The 20,060-nt window shown below is 34.9% G+C and overlaps 1 protein-coding gene across 4 annotated transcripts in view; it reads right to left on the bottom strand.

The window, feature by feature from the left end:
- NAV3 (neuron navigator 3) overlaps window positions 1-20,060 on the bottom strand; it is a 539,311-nt gene that overhangs the window by 11,485 nt on the left and 507,766 nt on the right. For all 4 annotated transcript variants that reach the window (XM_075209582.1, XM_075209579.1, XM_075209580.1 and 1 more), the window contains 10 exons: window positions 18,591-18,744; window positions 17,796-17,970; window positions 17,319-17,416; window positions 16,605-16,700; window positions 12,262-12,430; window positions 9,569-9,804; window positions 8,370-8,506; window positions 5,899-5,970; window positions 5,274-5,470; window positions 730-848 (listed from right to left, as the gene is read on the bottom strand). In XM_075209582.1, the coding sequence (XP_075065683.1) occupies window positions 730-848; window positions 5,274-5,470; window positions 5,899-5,970; window positions 8,370-8,506; window positions 9,569-9,804; window positions 12,262-12,430; window positions 16,605-16,700; window positions 17,319-17,416; window positions 17,796-17,970; window positions 18,591-18,744 (1,453 nt within the window). The remainder of the gene's footprint in view (window positions 1-729; window positions 849-5,273; window positions 5,471-5,898; window positions 5,971-8,369; window positions 8,507-9,568; window positions 9,805-12,261; window positions 12,431-16,604; window positions 16,701-17,318; window positions 17,417-17,795; window positions 17,971-18,590; window positions 18,745-20,060) is intronic.

The raw sequence follows: 20,060 nt of genomic DNA, 5'->3' as shown, positions 1-20,060 counted from the left end.
AATTTATTAGCTGAGACTGTTTGTTTGGCTGGAAATAGGTTTATTTATTAAATGGGAATATTATTACTTTAATATTGGGGTTGGTTGAAGGGAAATCTATTCCCTTCAACTATTTATTAAATGTGTATACTATTAATTTCATTTAATGTCATGGCTGGTTGGATGGAAATAGATCTATTTATCAAAAGTGGGTACTATTATTTTAATGTTGGGGTCGGAGGGATGCTCAATTATTAAATGTGGGTGCTACTGACTTAATGCTGGGGATGGTTGGAGTTTTAAAAATTTCAAATACCCATTTTCTTTTCCCAAATAGGGACTCCAGCGTTCCAGGATCCAGACAAGCAGCAACTGATCTAAAGATACCAGCAGCCACAGCTGGTGAAAGTGACAAGAACAGGTAGGAGACAGCAGGACAGTCTGCCAACTTTCCTGAATCTGGTGGGGCAGTGCAGAATTTGGGCGACTGTCTCATTTAGTCAGGATTTGATCCGACTGAAAGCACAGTTGGGAGGTATTGGGAGGAATACTATTATTATTATTATTATTATTATTAAAAAGAAGTTAAAAAAATAACTCTTACTGGTTGTTTTAAGGTGACATAACGGATAAATTAGCCAAAGATTAAACAAATTTATTGCAACAGTAATGTGATGACAAGGATCTTCACTAGATCCGCCAACTTAAATGTATTGTTAGTGGATAAACAAATCAGATGTGAATTCATACCTGAAGTCCTTCTCTCACGGCTTCCAAAAGATATGGAATTACAGAATAGTTCCAAAGATCCGTATACCATATTCTAGACCCATCCACATCCATCGGGCAGGAAAGGAAAAGGCGTGGACCTAACAAATAGACAGACAGTGTTTTAATTTCGTAACTTTACTTTCGGTTTATGCACACAAGGATATTCATTTCAACAGCTAAAGCTGGTACTAAAAAGGACATTAATCTTTTGCTACACAATTTCTGCAACTGCCTCCGTCACTGTACACATGAAGAAATAAAGAACGTAAGCTCATATGGCCATGGGCATTTATAATTCATGCTTCAATGTCTATTATTTATGACATATTTGTTTTGCAAACTCTTACCGTACACTGCTGAATACTACGCTGCTGTTATTTACATACTGAATATTATTAATAAATAGCAGAAAAAACATTATCATTGAACAACTAATTTCTGGAATTTTTGCATCAATGACTGATTTACTCCTCTAAGGCTAACTCTAAAGGTGTACATGTAAGGGGATAGGATGAACGATCAAGGAAAGTGACTTAAAACCATTCCTCAAAATCTCTAAATATAAGTTAGAGGCCCCGTCGCTTGTGAAATAAAGAATATATCAAAAGATTTGTTGGTTTGCCCTACATATTCAATCAGAGACTGAAAACTGTCAAGTTGACAGATGGAGAATAATTCTGCCATTCACCATTCACATCTAAAACATGTACATCTGTCAGGTTTCTTATTTTCACATAAATTATATTGATATTAACTGATGAGACCATTGTACTACAAATAATTCTGCAAAATGTAAGGAGCATAACTATGAACCAATGACCTTGTATTCAGCAAAATAAATAAACAACACTTGAAAGAGAGAATTGTTTTAAATCCAAAGTCCAGTGACTTGCAGCAAGGAGAGATCATATTACTCAAACCTTGAAATTGATTTCTTGACTGGACGATTAAGGTAATAGATCAGTGTGGAGCAGTAGATGAAGCTTATCTAGATTTCAACAACCTTCCATGTGTCTCATATAAAAAAATTGAACAAGTTCCAGTGTTTTGGATTGGCTTGTAAGGTGGTTGAACAGATAAAGGCAGATAAGACACAGGGATAAGAAACAGAAAGTACATTACAGGGACTTATCAGTCAAAATGAAGTCAGCTTTATATATATACAAAATAAAGTTTTTACTATTTATGTGATTAAATGTTGTGCCTTACTTAGAATTATGGTTAATTTCAAACTAATCTTTCACTCATACAATGTAATGAAGGTGAATAGCCAACAAACCCTACATTAACGGCGAACTTGAAAGTCAAGTAATGTAAACCGCATTCGTGAAAAGCTAAACTGCGGAGATGAATAGATAGATAGCTAAGATTTACACAAAGGACATAAAAACACCTTAAGATATAGCAATCCATAGCATAAATGAAGGCCAAGGATCAAATGGGTTCAGATGATTTAGGAAAAAGAATACATGTATGACAATGGATAGACAAGATGCACTATAACAATATACATTTGTGTATATTACATAGATAGGAATTTGACATTTTTATTTAAAAATAAACTCATGAAACGGTATATGGACACAGACAATATTTTATGTGTGTGATGTAAAGCGGCATCTCATTGCTATACTGTGTATATGACGTTTACTTATATACATGTAAAATAACATATCCCCTATTGGAAATTATTTTAGTATTTGGAGTCACAGAGAGAGGTTATATAAAACATTCTGCAGAGAAATGGTACACAGCACTGAGTTCAAGGGTTTGATTATGAAATAAGTAGGTCGGCATCGAGTTATTATGTTATTTCTGTGTTTGTGTGGAATTTCTCTCACTACCTAAAGACATTCTGGTAGGCTATTTGACATCTGATTAAAACTGGACCCTTGTGTTTCGCTGTCAAAGGCATTTATATTGTGAGCTCTACTACAGCAGGTACTGATCTGCGTGAATAAAGTTTTCTGATTATACAGTTCTGTGGAATATGCTGGAGCTATATAAATAAAGCACAACAATAATGGGGTAATCCATTACAAGATTTTTTTTTGGGAAGTATATTGGATCTATACTATTTTACTATCCCAGCCCAGTGTGTATGTCTGCTCAAAGGGAGAGATAAAGGTGCCAAAACAGATGGGTGGAGTTAGAAGAAAGCTGAGAGAGAGGTGTAAATAAATAAATAATAATAATAATAATAATAATACTAATAATAATAATAATAATAAAGGTGTGTTAAGAAGGGGCTGATCAAGGACCACACCAAGTTTGTGAGAGGAGAGAAAACAGAGCTGAAGCAGAGAGAGAGAGATAACAACCAAGCCATGAGAGAGAGAAATAATGTGAAGAGAGAAAACACAGAAGCTGCCATTTGGGACAGAATGGAAAACAACAGCCATTGAAGGAGAGTTTAAACGAGGAGCTGTTGAGTGGCAGAATTGCAGATAAGTATAGCTTGTTATACTACCTATTTTCTGGTGGACTGAAATGCTACTCATTGGGGGAGAATCAATTACCCACGCTGTTCTAAAGAACAACGCAGGGTGCGCATTATTACAATTACTATGGTAACTGATGCGCATTATTACAGTTAGTACTGTAATTTTAGCAGAGATTTCTGCTCACGGCACTGTGTAATTCAGTGCTAGGCAGCCATCCAACCTTCCTTAATCTCAGTAATAAGTTAAAACAATATATTTAATCAAAGAGAGACACACCTACAGTCCCGGACAAAAAAATAGACACCCTTCTACTCTTTTCAAATAGCTCACAATCTCCTCTAAACATAAGTCCAAAGAACAACAGTATTTAGTCTCCACTATTCATTCTTTGTTGATATTACAGATGCTTTGTTTTTTTATTCTGAATTTAATACTGTATATTATTTTATATTTCTTTATCAGGAAATGAGAAGAAACTGCAATTAACCGCTTTGCATAGCCATGGATGAGCTTCCTGCACCTCTCTACTGGCAGTTTATCCACTCTACTTGTACAAACTGCTCCAGTTCTGCCAGATGGGAAGGACGCCCAACTGCTGTTTTTTTAGATCTCTCCACAGTTGATCTATGGGATTTAGATCTGGGTTCATTACTGATCACTTCAGAACAGTCTAGTCTTGAGTCATTCCTGGGTGCTTTTTGAAGTACATTTGGGGTCATTGTCCTGAGATCCATGACCTTCGATGGAGACCCAGGTTTCTGACACTGGATTGAAGATTGAGCTTATAAATGGCCTGCTAATCTACAGATTTAATGATGCCATGCACACATTGAAGGCACACAATACCATATGGAACAAGGCAACCCCAAAATATCACCGAACCTGCTTCATCATGTTTGACTGTAGGGAATGTGTTCTTTTTTTTGAAAGCTTAAGTTTGTATTTTTGTAAACATATGGATGATGTGCTTTGTCAGAAACCTTTAATATTATCTTATCTGCCCAAAGGACATTCTCCCAGAAGGAAATTGGCTTCTTCAAGTGTTTTGGCAAATTCCAGTCAGGCTTTTTTATGTGTCTTTCTCAGCAGTGGGGCCCTCCTGGGCCTCCTACCATACAATCAATCGCCTCTTTTTGAGTTGGCGACAGATGGTGCTAGCTGAAACTGTTGTACTTTGTGTGATACCTCCATATTTAGGCAGCCATCATGTGACCCCTCAGTACAGATTGACAAGTAGCACTGCCCCAACTCATATTGTTGTATGGCTACAATCTTTTGACCTCCTCAGACAATTATCTGGCTTTCTTTCTTTTCTTCATGCTTACCACAGAACACACAGTAACAAAAAAACAGGAAAGTGAGACCGTGTCTCAATTCAAGCTTGTTTAGTGAGTCATTTTTTTTATAATGCAGGCACCTGCTACTCACCACAGGTGAGTTCAGTTCCAAAGTGAACCAGAATCAGCTACCTAAAATCTTATTATTTGTAAATACTTAGAAAAGGTGGAAAAACTATTTAGCCCATTTAAGAATTTCTCTGATGAACAAACTACGACTTTGTACATTTTTTGCAATTTGGGTATAATTTAATAGTACCTTCATTCATATAAACTGATGTACTGAATAACATGTTAGTGGATGTGATCAGATTAAACGGAAAGTCAGAAACTCCCACTACAGTGTGGCTATAAAGCTCACATTTTGAAAGCTTAATTTTCAATATTGTAATCTTTATATTGCCATTAATTACATTTCTACAACCTAGTCCATAGTGCAGCTTTAGGATAGAGTTGAGAACCTCTATAAATTTAATATGTAAATAGCAGAATACAATGGGAGGGTTTCAAGTAATAAATACCACAACCAATCAGAATCTACTCTCTGCAGCATTGAATGTCCCAATTCAATCTTATCTCAGGATGATCACTAACAAAAGTAACAATCAACAGTTAACACAACCGCTTTAAAGCAGAGCAGAATATAAAATTGGCTTAAATTTCTAAGTTTCCATATGTTTTCCATAAGATAATATACCAATTATTTTACAACATATATGTGATAGTCAGGACAGCTTCTTACCAATAGTGACATCAGAGGAACTGTGTGTCTCCAGGAAGCTGTTGAGGTGGTGCCATGCCTTAGGAATCCATTCAATTATCTTTATGAGGTCATTGTTCCTCATATTGTTTTCTATTTCCATTTCAATAAGTTTTCTTCTTAAGTATCTTCCAAGAAAGCCTTTAACTGGATCGGTATGGTTGGAACATAGTACCCACCTAAAATGAATATGATTGAAGAGAATTTAAAATAAAGTTTACAAACACAAATATTGCAACATTATTTATTAAAATTAATGTGGCATGAATGCAACATGTCCTACCACTTTAGAGGGGGCAGTCCCGCCACTCGATATGTTTGTCCAAACTCATGTGAAGGTGTGGGGTATGTCCACACTCACCATAAGGAACTATTTTAGGGGAGAGTGGGTTAGTACAGTGTGGCTTGGGCCCCTTTGTTGCCTGAGCGCTGCATAATGTGTCCCAATTACCTCCAAGAAAATCTTTCAAGGTATGTTATTACCTACCATTAGTCCCTTGACAATGAAAAATGGGCTTATGTTTCCCCCCCCCATTACTATAAACATATAAAATCAGTACAAAAATGTTTCATATTGCAATTTAAAAATACCATACAAAATAATTACCTGAAATTGTGGTGTAATTCTAAATTTGGAGATGATGAAACACTTTGATTCATTGTTCCAATAATATATGGACTGTAGGAGTAAAAAAATATATATATATATATATATTAAAACTCAAACTAAAATACATATAACTGAGTGACAGGGTGATACGTGTATGATATTGCAGGGCATGTTATTCATCACTTCATAATACATTATGCAGGGGAAAGGAGAAAGAGAGAGAACTTGAGATTCACACATTTTTTTTGCACATTATTGCATACTTAATTTATTCATACTGAAATAGTGTCACTGCTTAAGGGTAAATGGTAATGTAGTCATACAAAGAATGTGTGTGCTTATTATAGCCTGTGCACTAATGCAGCTCCATAGCATATCATAGATACCACAAGCCATACCTTTTATTTTCAGATAAACACTCCAAAAGAACAAAAACAGGCATAGAAATGATAAAAGTGTGAATTTCACACATATATTGCTTCATTTAGGCAGTGATGTTTATTTACTAACATTGCTCAAAGGTGTAAATTCAAACCAACTAAGCAGTCATTTGCTTTCATTGTTTAACATTGTTAGATATTTAATACAAATTTACACCTTTAATCATTGTTTGTAAACAGCCCTTACATCTCTATCTGCTGTTTTGGATTTAGTATATAAAGAACTGAACATTATAATTGGCTCCACATGCTCACTTAATAGCACTTGACAGATGGGTAGGGGATAACATTGTATTTAGCCAATTCTTAATTAATAGAATCAGCTAACTAACACAACAAAAAAAATGTTACAATGTAATGTGATCCTTGTCAGAGCAATTAGCTTCTTTGTATCATTTATCCATTCTTAATATGGACACTTGATATTTAACAGTGCAATATTGTCCTCCTGAATATAAGCTTCCTTAACAAACACTATTAGGTGGAGTACACACTACAGAAAATTTCTCAGTAACAATTTTACCAACGACAAAAAAAAAGTCCTGATCGGCGTGTTATTTTATGTGTACGCTCAGATCTATGCTCTTCACATGTCATAACTATCGGCTGAAAAGACTGTTTCTCTGTAAACTCTATAGAGATCCTGATCATGACACTGAAGAATTGAAAGGATGTCATTCCATTGTTGAACAAGATTTTTAGTCCGGTTTAAATATTAAACCGATAGGAAGAGTTTTGGAGCGATCATCTCTCTTAGTTTCAGTGTACACACACTAATGTGATATCGGGTCGAACAGTCGTTTATCGTGTGATCGGCGCAATAATCAGCTGAAAAGTCTGTAGTGTGTACTCAGCCTTATTGTGGCTGCAACCTCACCCAATTGTTATATTATTCCTCAATAAACAGGCCAGCATTGGTACACTCTGGTATATGCTGGTCTGTAACAGCTATGTTGTAAAGGCAGTTTATCAACATCAATGAATTAATCTCCTTATGTGCAGAAGTGGCATCCTCAGGCTGTAGGAAGGTGCAGCAGATCCAAAATAGGTTGAACTTGATGGACTGGTGTCTTTTTTCAACCTCATCAACTATGTTACTATGTTACTATGTCAAAATGAAGAGGCGTAGCATTATAACAGAGCAACAGTAATAATGAAATCTTGGCAACTGTCCGTTTAGCTAATTATATTTAATTTTAATATAATTTTATGAACTACATATTAAAACTTTTAATTTCATGCCATGTATTCATTCCTTATCTCACTCTAGTGGAAGGGGTAACAGGTAGGAAAGGTGTTCCTATACAAATGTATTGGCTGTACTGGAATTGTCACAAGAACTGCAAGTGTTCAGCAAGTAGAGGGTGAAAAAATAAATTCACTTTTAAGGCTATTCATACTTTCCATGTATAACACACTGCAAAATATATATAGTGCAGAGTGTTTAGAACACGGTAATGTTATGCCAACCTCTATAAAGTTTAGTAAACATACTAAAATGGGAATTACGAGGTTCCAAATGAAAGAAGTTTATTGATTAATATACTCAGTAACTGTTAGAAATAAAGTGTGGTTTCTGCACTCAACATAACACAAATCTGCAGTGTATTCCAGGTGGTGTTCATTACACCTCTCCAATGGTTTGACAGAATGTTCTTTGCTCTTGCTAGTTGTGAGATGATAGGAACTAGTTGTGAGATGATACATATCAAGGTGTCAGAAATAAGTTGTGTCAGCAATAAAAACAGATGAAATTGCACTGACTAGTGTACACTAGATGAGTATATGTCAAAAGATTTGAGAGTTGAAGAGTTTGTCAATTGCCAACTGTCATTAATCAGTAAATCTAGATTAACAAAGCTGTCGTTTGAATTGTAATTGTGTGAACATTCACAGCAACATATCATCTTTTTGTTACTATTACAAGAACTGGCAAATATTGTCACAAATGTACAGTTTTGACAAAACTGCAAAAGCACATGTAATAACCAGTGCATATAAATGTAATCCAAAAAGCAAATGTCATACCATTTACTATATTTACAGTTTAAAAATCCATTGAAAATGTCACTCAGAGATCCTATATGGTGAAGATTATCAAGGATTATCACTAGCGGAAGGTCTGTGCACTGGTCTGCAAGATTGGCTAGGTATTGTCGCAACTCCTAAAATCAAACAGAAGGCAATGGGTTAACACAATAAGACTGTACAGTTTTAAACAACAAACACGCAAACTGAAATACCTAGAGTATAACCACAAAAAGGGTGATTAAATCTAATATAACTTAAAGTATACCTGAATTTGGCCCACTGCAATACTAATGTAGCACAAGGACTAAATTACTAATTTGATTAGGAAACTAAAAACCACTGGCTTTCATTCAGATTACATTGTTACAGCAATTTCATAGGTTTAGTTTTTTTAAATACATGGTAACCATCAGAGAGAAAGAACGCCTACATTACAATAGTTTGATTTATAACCAAAGCATTGCAATTCAGAGCTCATGGAGATGAAGCATTTTAAAGATGCAAAATAATGAACTTCACCATAGTAACTATTCAGTAACACGAAGGAGAACTGCCTGATGCACGCACCTCATTGGGCACAATAGCTTTGTCAGCATTACAAACAGTGCACAGACTGTAGTTGATGATAGTATCAACATATAGTGAATTTCAATAGTTGAAATTATTTACATACTTCCTGAAGACAACATGCATCAGTAAGTAAGTTACATTTGTTTAACATGATGTCCTCTTCACGAAAATGTACTGACATATAAGAGATAATGTACTACCTAATGTAAATTATACAGACATTAGAAGTCACAGAGGGTTTCTGTAAGCATATAAAAGGCTGTGGGCAGAGTGCGTTTATACAGGTGACAGAAATCTCAGGTATTCCTAAATGGAGACAGAAATGACTACACCAGAAATGACTATTTATAATTAATGATATCAGAACTCACTTCTTTATACAAATATTATTTAGTTAATAAATATATTAACATCACTTGCGCATTATACTGTTTTTATAACCTCTTTTGTAACAATATATTTGGCAACATATGGTATATGTATTTTTTAAACATAGATTCCACACTTTTAGGTTGTGCTTTGAATGGTATACAGCTTTCTCAATTCAATCTATTTACAAAATGAAATGTTTTCCCTATTCCTTACCCTTTTGAAAGTGATACATACATATCTATTTGCTTACTCACTTTACTTGATTTGTGATCCACATTAAAGGTTGCAATCGCCTCCTCGATTTTCTTTCTGCCACTTTTGTATACAACGTATTCAGCAAGTTTATTCGCTAGATATGTCTTTCCTGTTCCGCTGGGTCCGGATAAAATAATCCTGTGATGTTCCATCAATAAATTAAAGTAGCGCTGAGTAATTGGTTTAGGAATAAGGGTATCAAACACAAAACTGTCCAAGCTGTTTTCTTCTACACCTACACAAACAAGAAACATCATAAATGTTTGAAACCATATAATAACTGACTCAGTTTTGGAACATCATTAAAACAATTTAACATGACTCAAACAATATTTGACTCATCCACAAAGGGAAATATTGCAGCTAAAATGCAACCTTAATTTATACATGTATTAAAAAACACACTACAAACCCAAGTCTAGTTTGCTTCACAAGCTAAAGGTAAGATAATTAATAATTTGCTGGAGATTATCTCATATGTGGGGCATTTTAAATCATGTAAATATTGAATAAGTTAATTAGTATCATGTGCTTTAATATTGGCAACATAAGTCACTCTGCAGTTACATAGCAAGTCAATATACTGTATGTAATCCCCAATACCTGGTTTTCTTACCTGCAGTGCCCAGTGATGATGTAAATACCTGGGACACAACAACCCAATTTTCTTGCTAACAGGTTGTTATTTTTTCTAGCTGTGTTAGGACCACTGCAAGGTGCAAATAGGTCTCACTTGCTTCACCACCATAATTATGTAATAATTAATCGGTAATCGTGGTAAGATCTCAAGCAGGTCAAGGGACTATTTTATTGGTTTGTTCCTCCTCCACCTCACCATTGCAAAGTAACTACACTGGGTCCCCAGGTAACAATGGTAACTAAGATTAAGATCTTAAGATTTGGTCTTAGCAATTGCCCCATTCTACTATTGAATTTAAACTTGCAGTATATCAAGAGGCATTGCACATTATTTCGACAATGCTGTTTAGAAAGCTACTCCCTGGGACAACATATGGCGATTTGTGTGGAAAAATATGTTTGTTAGAGTAACAGAATTCCTACAACTGTGTCCCCTATTTATGCAAGTATTGTTTTCTAGTTTTCACAACAAAAGGGGAGGGGAGTGACACTTTCCCAGACTAGCGGCGTTTCTGAGACATTCCAGCAGGGTCTTTTTTATTATTAGCGCCAGGTATTTGTTATTTTATACTTGTTTTCTAGTTTTCCCATTTTTTTTTTCCATTTAATTATTGGTATTCACCCAATACTCACTAAAGAAACTTTATCTAGTAGCTGTACATGTTTTATTAAAAGGTGTAGTTTGTATGTTTTATTGCTTGGTATTGACAATCTGCACAAAACTGTGCCTCATGCAGTAGTGTATTGTAGTATTGTATATGACTATACACTACACTGTATGAAAAACTATACTAGACTTTGTTAACCGTTTGTGCTGAAGGGTTTAATAGTATGTCCTATAGAGACAACTAGCTACGTCATACCTTTAGATCTGGGAACAAAACAAGGCAGTGGTGCTGACATCAGTAAAGATGTATTCTCATTATTTTAGATCATTTGTCAGCCTAGCTCCTTCCATTACTTCCATATGTCTCTAATTATCATGGCATTGTTTAACATCCCCATGGATAGCACAGCTGCCTCTAAGTTCTTTTTTTTCTCATACACTAGACTATAGTCCTTAATCTTCAGGACAGTCACACACGTGACATTATATTTATTCACCTCTATTCTATCAAACGGCTATTGAGAAGTGTATTGAACTTCTCAACTAGAATGACCATAAGGCTGTATTATACTGTATACTTGGCATGGGTATTATTTGTTGCTCATGGGGATGTATTAAATAGAGATCATTTGCCATTTTAAAACAAAATATGCTGGTAATTAGCAGGTATAATGTGATTCAGATTTTGCACCAGGGTCCATTGCCCCCAAAGGATACAAATGGTTTGAGTAAGGATAGAGCTTAGGCAAGGGGACCCTAGTGTTTTAACTATACCACTTGTTCCAAAAACCACCAGCATTCTGTATTATTTTATTATACACTTGTCATTATTTTAAATGAGTTGCTAGCCAGGAAAAGCATTGATTCAGCATTGTTATACTAATGGTTCATAGAACAGGTCAGCCTGGTACCATTTTGCATTATGAGTTCTAAATGTGTACACCACTATTAGCATGATCACAGACATAACTAGTGCACAATCCTGTTACTAATCAACCATTCTTTTGCTTATTGCAAGTTCCTTTTTGCCTTTGCGAGGGGGCATTTTGATGCTTCTTCTTGAAAGCCAATTCAACACATTCCTTTCTTGATCTACTGTATATAATTTTGCTGATCAGCTGCATCCTTTGACATTCAATATCATCAACAGTGTTTCTCAATTCCGGTGCTCAGGACCCACTAACAGTGCAGGATTGCCAGGTGACCAGTGAAATAATTATACCACCTGCTAAACTGTGTCAGTCAGTAATGAATACACCTGGGCTCCAGCACGGAGATATGAAAAACATGGACTGCTAGGGGGTCCTGAGGACTGGAGTTGAGACACACTGATCTATAAAGTGATGAAACCTTCTCTGTAAACCTATAAGTTCAATAGAAAATCCATATAGTAATAGTACAAAAGTAAATAAGCAAAGTTTACCTTTTTTTACATTTTAACATTACCTTTAAGGTTCACAGTGATGATATTATTGTCTCCTACCAGATATCCGCAAGGTAGCATTTCAGGCACTTCTGTAGTATTTGATCTAACTAGATCACCAATATTGTAATTGGTGATGGCATCTGAGGTTAAGCTCAAATTAGAAGCTGGATCCACACGGTATATATATTCCTAAGCACAAAAATAGGAATTAAAATATTAAAATAAGCTCACAGTATAAATTCTATACACACACTAGAGTGAATTTCATGAGATGCCAATAACCTATCAGTATGTTTTTTGGACCTTGCCAGACTTTGGTCAATCAATGACACAGTACAAGCAATAAGCATATCAATGTGTTCCTGAGGTCATAATGCACCAGAACGAATGGGGCCCGTTCTCATGTGGCTATACAATCTGAATACCTAACAATCAAATCTAAAAAAAAAAAAGAACACAATACTTTTCATATGGCTGGTACTTAAAGCTAAGCTAGGAGCTAGCAGGTTCAGTCAAGATAAACTGCGCTTACATTTTGAGAGGCTTCCTACAGGATTACATTCAATTTCTAGCACATAAAATAAAAATGTATGTTATTAATAATTACTATTTTTGAACTAGACCATCTTCCAAAAGTGTTTTTTTTTTTTTTCACGCAACTTTATTTAAATAGATAGATATTTACTTTTCCAAAGTAAAGCCATACGGCAGATGTGCTAGAAAATAGGTGACACATTTAAACAATTTAAAAAGATAGACTTTTAGTAGCAGCCATTTTAAATGAGTATACAGTACAGGCACAACATTCGCCCATTAATTTCAACTGCCTATTTATGAATAGAATAACCTCTTCTAATTTATAAATACTTTTTATCTTTTTTTTGTAAAGAACCATACAGCTTGGGCTGGTTCACACCATTACAGGGGGATAATTGACAGCTCAGATTTGCACAGCTGCAATACATTACTTTAGTTAAGTTAATTTGTTCAGAAACTCCACCTGTGTAAAAATTAGTGGCTCATCTATTGTCAATTATTTTTTATATATAAATACCCCTCTCTCTCAGATCCTACAGAGTGGTGGAAACTTTCTAAAAGAAATCTTAACAGATTCAAAATAAAGAAAAAAGCATTCCAGACAACCAGGGATAGGTTTTTAGGGAGGCACAAGTCTGTGAAGGGTACAAGACCATTATAAAGGCAACGCATATCCTTTGGAACACAGTGCATCCCTATATACGGAATTTAGAAAGGTTTGAAGCTACAGGTCCTCACCAAACCCCTGAACCTAGTTGCTGTAGAAAAAGGCCATTTACTAGAAAAGCCTAGGCCAACTGTGACGTTGCACAAGGTTTAGAAATCAGTGACTGCAACGGAAGATAGTGTACATGAATCAACACATTCCCAGGCATTCTACAAAAATGAAGATTATGGAAGGTCAGTAGGAATTTGGAAAGGCCATCTAGAAAATATTACAGAGACGTGGTAGACAGTCTTGGACTCTGACAAGACTAAATTGAACTTTTTCGCTTGAATAGTAAGCCATTTATATGGCGCAAACACTGCACATCAGCTGGGTAAGGGGATGGTTTTCAGCAGCAGGGACAAGCAGTATGGTCAGGATCTATTATGAATGGGGCACATTGCTGACAAAAAAGTTTGGCTTTCAACAGGACAATGATTTAAGGCATACTGCAAAAGCAACAGTTACATGTGGTCTCACAATTAAGAAAATAAATGTCCTTGAGAGGCCCAGTCAGAATCCTAACCTCAATCCCGAGGAAATCCTGAGGTAATACCTGAAACATGCTGTCCACCACTCCCTGACCCAGCCTGAGCAATTTTACAAAAAGGAATATTTTTGGAGACTTATCCAAACCAGGCTACTGGTTGTTGTAATAGCCACCAGCATATATTGAATATATGAATATGAATATATATAAATGTTTATGTTTTTTTTTTACTGTACCTGTTAACACAATTTTGGGTGAGTTAACACATAAGAAAAACTTACTCATCTAATACTGACTAATTATGTTAGCAGGGTTGATTTTAGGAAAACGCTGAGAAAGTATTAGGCCTGAGCGCTGATCAGAGCCTCCCTGGTTGAGGCTATATTGTTATATTCAGCATAAGTATCATATTATTATACCCATTATTTGGGATATTATTTCCATCATTATGTTTTTTCTCTGACATGTTACTGGAGATGAATGTTAGATGGTAAACCTATATGCTTTTCAGATTATTCAATATCTGCTTTGCAGAGAATACTAATTATTATTATTTCATCACATCCATTCAGAAGTCAATCTAATTACTAAAATACAACTATACCAGCCAGAGTACAGATGTACCAACACATGAACTCTTTTAATTGAGTGCTTCTTACAACTGCAACTGATATAGGCAGCAATTATTTGATATTATTTTAATCTAACAGTTTGATATTAATCCAGGAAGATAATGAACATCTAAGTATTAATTTAATTTGGGTTGTAGTGGTTTAAAAAAGCAGTGATAAACTGTGCTAAATAGCTCTAAATGACTTTATTTTGCCTAGAACCTTAGTGTCTAGCTGTTTCTTCTGGCATATTATCAAACGCATGCACTCTCCAGTTTCACAAATCTCTTGCTTATCTTCAATCTCTGGCATCCAGGCTTTCTAATCATTTTTAAACCTATTTATACAGCATGTATAGCATTCCAACATGTTTGAGAACACCAGCAACATTTGGTAAATCTAATTAGAAAGGAGCTATACACAGGCATAATGCAGAGATTTGGACACCCCTGGTCAAACTGTAAGTTTAATGAATCTCCACGTAAAGAAATAAACACAATCTCTGCAGTTTTCAACTTTATCATGACATATTTCTGCACCTTTTAATGCACACATACTATTCCTTTGCTGAAAATAACAGACTAAAAAAAAACACTGGATGGGACATACGGAAAAGTGGGGCACAATTCTAGTTGATAGATCAGTAATTTAGGATTTTTCAAGGAATCAAAACTTGATAGTCTTGGTAAGCCATTAAGCCAGTTTAAGGCAATTCCAGAGTTTAATAACCATCCGGACTTTTCTAGCTTCTCAGGTGTCTCCTCTCGGCAAACATGAGCTTCTCCAAGCAGCAGTGGGAGAACTTAAAATAAAAAATAACTGACTGTTCAAAGCAGGGGAAGGTGATAAAAAGGTGTCCAATTTATGATTTCGTCTGTCAGAAACATTATTAAGAAATTGAAGTTAAAGTGAACTGTTGTTGTCAAGACAAGTAATGGAAACATCTTAAATCTTTATCTTCCAAATAACAAGGCAAAGGATTTGCAGGAGACATTACCCAAGACAGGAGTGGTAGTCCACAGTACAGCGTTGCTTACACAACAAGGATCTGCATGGAAACGTTGTCAGAGGGAAACCTTTCCTATGACTTCATCACAAAGTCAATGTCTGAAGTATACAGAGCAATACATAGATAAGCCAGGCACTCATAAATCAAAGTGCTATGGACGAATGAAATTTATCTCAGCAGGAAAAACATTTGGAGGAAACAGGTGCAGCATTTGAAGAAAAAAACACATTGGCAACTGTTAAGCATGATATGGATTTATTATATTATGGTGTTGTGTGGCAGCTATTTGCACAAGACATATTGTACAGGTGGAAGGAAAATGGATTCAACTAAATAGCAGCAAATCCTAGAATCTAATGTCCTAGAAGAAGAATTGAAGCTGAAGAGGCAGTGATCCAAAATGTACTTCTAGATCAACCATGAAGTACTTAAAGAAATGAAAGATCAAGGTTTTGGACTGGCCTTTACATTCCCCAGACCTGAATACTACAGAACAGAACATCTGGAAGGAAGAGTGGGAAGAGCTGGCTACAAGGAATGTTTGGAAGCTGTGACTATCCTATGTACTGACCGACAGGATAACCACACTTCTGCACATTTTATTTATTACATTTTTTAATCTGTGAAATTCAGCAAACAAATAGTAACTGTGCATCAATCGGTAAAAATCTGTCATGTTTAAGTTTGTACCTTGCAGAGGTTGTGTTTTCAGTGAAATATGCAATTTTCCATTGTTTGCATTGAACTGTATGTTGATTATTTTGCATGTATCAAATTCAGCATATTTGTGCAGGACAAACCACAGAAATGTGATGAGTCCAAATCCCCCAATTAAACCAAGACAGGATTCAGTATAATTGCACCATTCAGCTCAAAGAAAGTTGCTGTATCTGTAACTGTATGTTCTAACAATATGCAAACAATGCACTAACAATACATATCTGTGCATGATATAAAGTCCATCCAGATCACATGCAAATCTACCGTGCAGAATGTTTAAATATATTTACCTTAAAGAGACGTCTAATAACTGCATCTAGAACATCCCATTTGGTCTTCCCACTGACACCAATAGATCCTATTAGATATTGATGACATTTTGCATCCTAGAAAAAAAAAAGTGTCAAAAAAGTATACAATAAAGAAAAAAAAGGAAAAATCAGACAAATACATATGCAGACACACACAAATGTGTGTGATTTAAACTAACTTGGTTCAAATTCATTTTTTCATGTTGATTGATCAAGATAATCCTACAATTGTCTGAGACAAATGTAAAAAAAATATCTAAGCTCAGCCTTAATAGTAATACTAGTTTTAAACCTCACCCTTCATATCTCAAGACCTGAATTTGAAATTACTCAAGACATTTAAACATTCTTTACGTTGCCACAAACTCTGATACATAGGAGAGTTTTAATTATCTACAGTATCTCAAGATCTAAAACTATCACAATATCAAACAAAAGTCACAAAGTATTAACATATAGAAAGCTTTATAATAGCATAATACGCAGCAGAAGAAACAGAATATGATTTCATCTTGTACGGTTCTCTTAATAAAACTGTTCACTGTTACTGTTTACACTGTATTTTTGCACATATTGTTTCAAGAAATTTATGGGGATTGGCTTGTGCTCCATGGCTAACAATAGAAAACTACAATACAGTGTACCCCGTCTGTATCTGTTTATATTTATTATTTAATAGAATACTGGCCATACCTTTGTCCTTCCATATCCTCTGTTAATAGAGACAATGATTTTAACACTGCGACTATCCTTGTGGTACGTTCCATCTCTAACATCATCTAGCAAGATATCTGTGGAGACAGAATTTCATGTCATGCTAAGATTATTGTTATGAAACATTTTTCTTTTACTTTGTGCTGTCATACTGTAGGTTCTCTACATAAGAGGAGAAGTAAATATATATGATTTCATTTTGTAATGTTTTATTGGTTAGAGCATTCAACATTTTCAAAATGCTACTTATAAAGCACAACATTCTGGTATATGACTCAATACGAACGATCAATATACCAACACTAAGTAGATAAACAGCAGGCACTTTGTAATATCAGATTTCAATCAATATTTAACAGTGCAGAAAGTTTTCAGTAACAAGTTCTTATATGATGCTTCCAAGATTTCTCTGATATCTAAAATAAATGAAGAAAAAAAAAGTACCTTTTAGCTTACCTGTTGCTATAGTTTCTGCTATATTTAAATTATTTAATGAAAGGCCTAGTGACTGACGAGAGGAGGAGGATGAGGTGCAACTAGATGATTCAGAGGAAGCTTGGCCCACTTTTCCTGGGGTAGTGGTTTCAGACTTCAGCCTGTCGTTCTCAGCTTTCAGGATTTCAATTTCGTTCTACAACACACAACACATACCGTTAAGATGTAACTGTAACATTTTAAAATGGCTAACAGAAGTTGCATGCTACTTGAAAAAAAAAATTAAATATTACAATATAGGAAGAATCATTTTTTAATACAATTATTTTATTATGCTAGTTAGCCCAATTGTAAACCAAAAGGTACTAATGACAGATCTCATGTCAAACAAATGGAAGGATTATTTTTGTAACACAATCAGATTTATTTAAATAATGTTTTTTTTATCTGTCAGGTTATTGTTGCATGTCTGTTTAGGCTTTTTTACTGAGACATATTTGTAGAGTACATTAACTTGTGGAAGTGTAATGTGTGTTTAAATTTATCAGCATCGAAGGTTTTCCTTATCCCATGCACTGATGAAAAAGAATTTATTGCAGTACCACACAATGGTATTTTTTTTTTTTTTTAATTAAGACATTCAAACCTATTTTCAGCTAAACGAACCTGATATCTGTCACATGATAGCACCCGTATCAACAGTGCACCAGACACTGGAAAAAACTGCAGTCTACCTGTTGTAACTGCAGTACATGCCCCACTGCATCTGGGTGGATATGTAACATGTAAAAGTAAAGAAAATGGAGCATAATTGACCTGCATGCGGTTCATTGCTTCCCTGATTTGGTCAAGGTGATGTGCAGAGCTAAGGGCCTCAAGGCGTATATCTGTTAGCTTTAGTTCTTTTTCTCGAAGTTCACCCTTTAGCTGCTGGATCATTTCCGTTTCTGCTTCAGTGCATTCACAGATCCTGTGAAGGAAAATAACCATGTTTTTTAGTTAGCAATGTATATACATAAGCAACAAATTTGTACATGTAGATGTGCCTTCTGTAATGGGGTCCGGCAGACAATATGATATTAAAAGAAAACTCCCAATCTTTAATTGTTAATTTATTAAAATAATAATTCCCCTAAGTTGATCATGATTCAATTTATTTTGAAACGTATATTGCTGTATGGTTGAAATACAAGACTTACAAACATTTGATTGTATAAAGCAGAATCCCAGTGTCCTTTAAAGTGAATTTGGAAATTTCTTAGTCCCATTCACTCCTGTGGGTAAATTTACTAAACTGTGGGTTTGTAAAAGTGGATATGTTGCCTATAGCAACCAACCAGATTCTAGTTATAATTTATTTAGTACATTCTACAAAATGACAGCTAGAATCTTATTGGTTGCAATAGGCAACCACTTTAACAAAGTTTTTACAGATTAGTAAATATACCTCCTGACTGCTTTTGCCTTATTTGTTAAAACAGACATACAGCACATACCACTCATAATTGTCTTTATTCTGTTTTTTTCTTTTTTTTTTTTACTGTGGAACACAGAAACATTTATGGATTTTTATAAAAATAAAAAACCTTATTATTTTATGTATTCCAAAACAATGCAGGTGATGGGGATCCCCTTAAATTAACTTAAATTTAAACATGCTATTATATGTTCCCAGACGGACTAAAATAGTATGTGCTAAGTAATGTACCAAGCAAATCCATTTAACTGCATTAGCAATATAGTCAATTTTCAATTCTACATATTTTTGTAGCTAAACCTGCCTATTTGTATGACAATGGTTCCTTCATAAAACAACAAGGTAATAGGTATTTTTGTACTTCCATGCCTTCTATACTCCTGATGAGGTTTAGACTGGGCTGATGTGATCATTACTTTATACACAGCTAGGCTACTGTATTATTATGCATTATATGGTTGAATCATCACTGCAGTATACTTGGAAATAGTTTTTGATGACAATACAGTATGACTTTGCTAATGTGAAAGCAATGGTCACATTATACTTTATTTGTGCAAAACAGGGTCTTTTATGCAATACATTAATATAGCTCAGCATAGGGAGCCAGAAAATGGTTAAACACTCATGAGAGGTGTTTAATGTCAAAATTAATGTGAAAGATAAATATATCCTGGGCTGAACCAATACATTGTAAAGCTCAAACGGTGATCTTTTTCATACGTATGGTAATTAATATTAATTGCTTACTCTAGGTTTGTTTTCTTCACCACAGCTATTGCGATAAAGCCAAAGCCCATTTCAAACCA

The sequence above is a fragment of the Mixophyes fleayi genome, chromosome 4, assembly GCF_038048845.1.
Source record: "Mixophyes fleayi isolate aMixFle1 chromosome 4, aMixFle1.hap1, whole genome shotgun sequence".
Taxonomy (NCBI): Eukaryota; Metazoa; Chordata; class Amphibia; order Anura; family Limnodynastidae; genus Mixophyes; species Mixophyes fleayi.
This window is presented reverse-complemented; position numbering and strand designations above follow the sequence as displayed.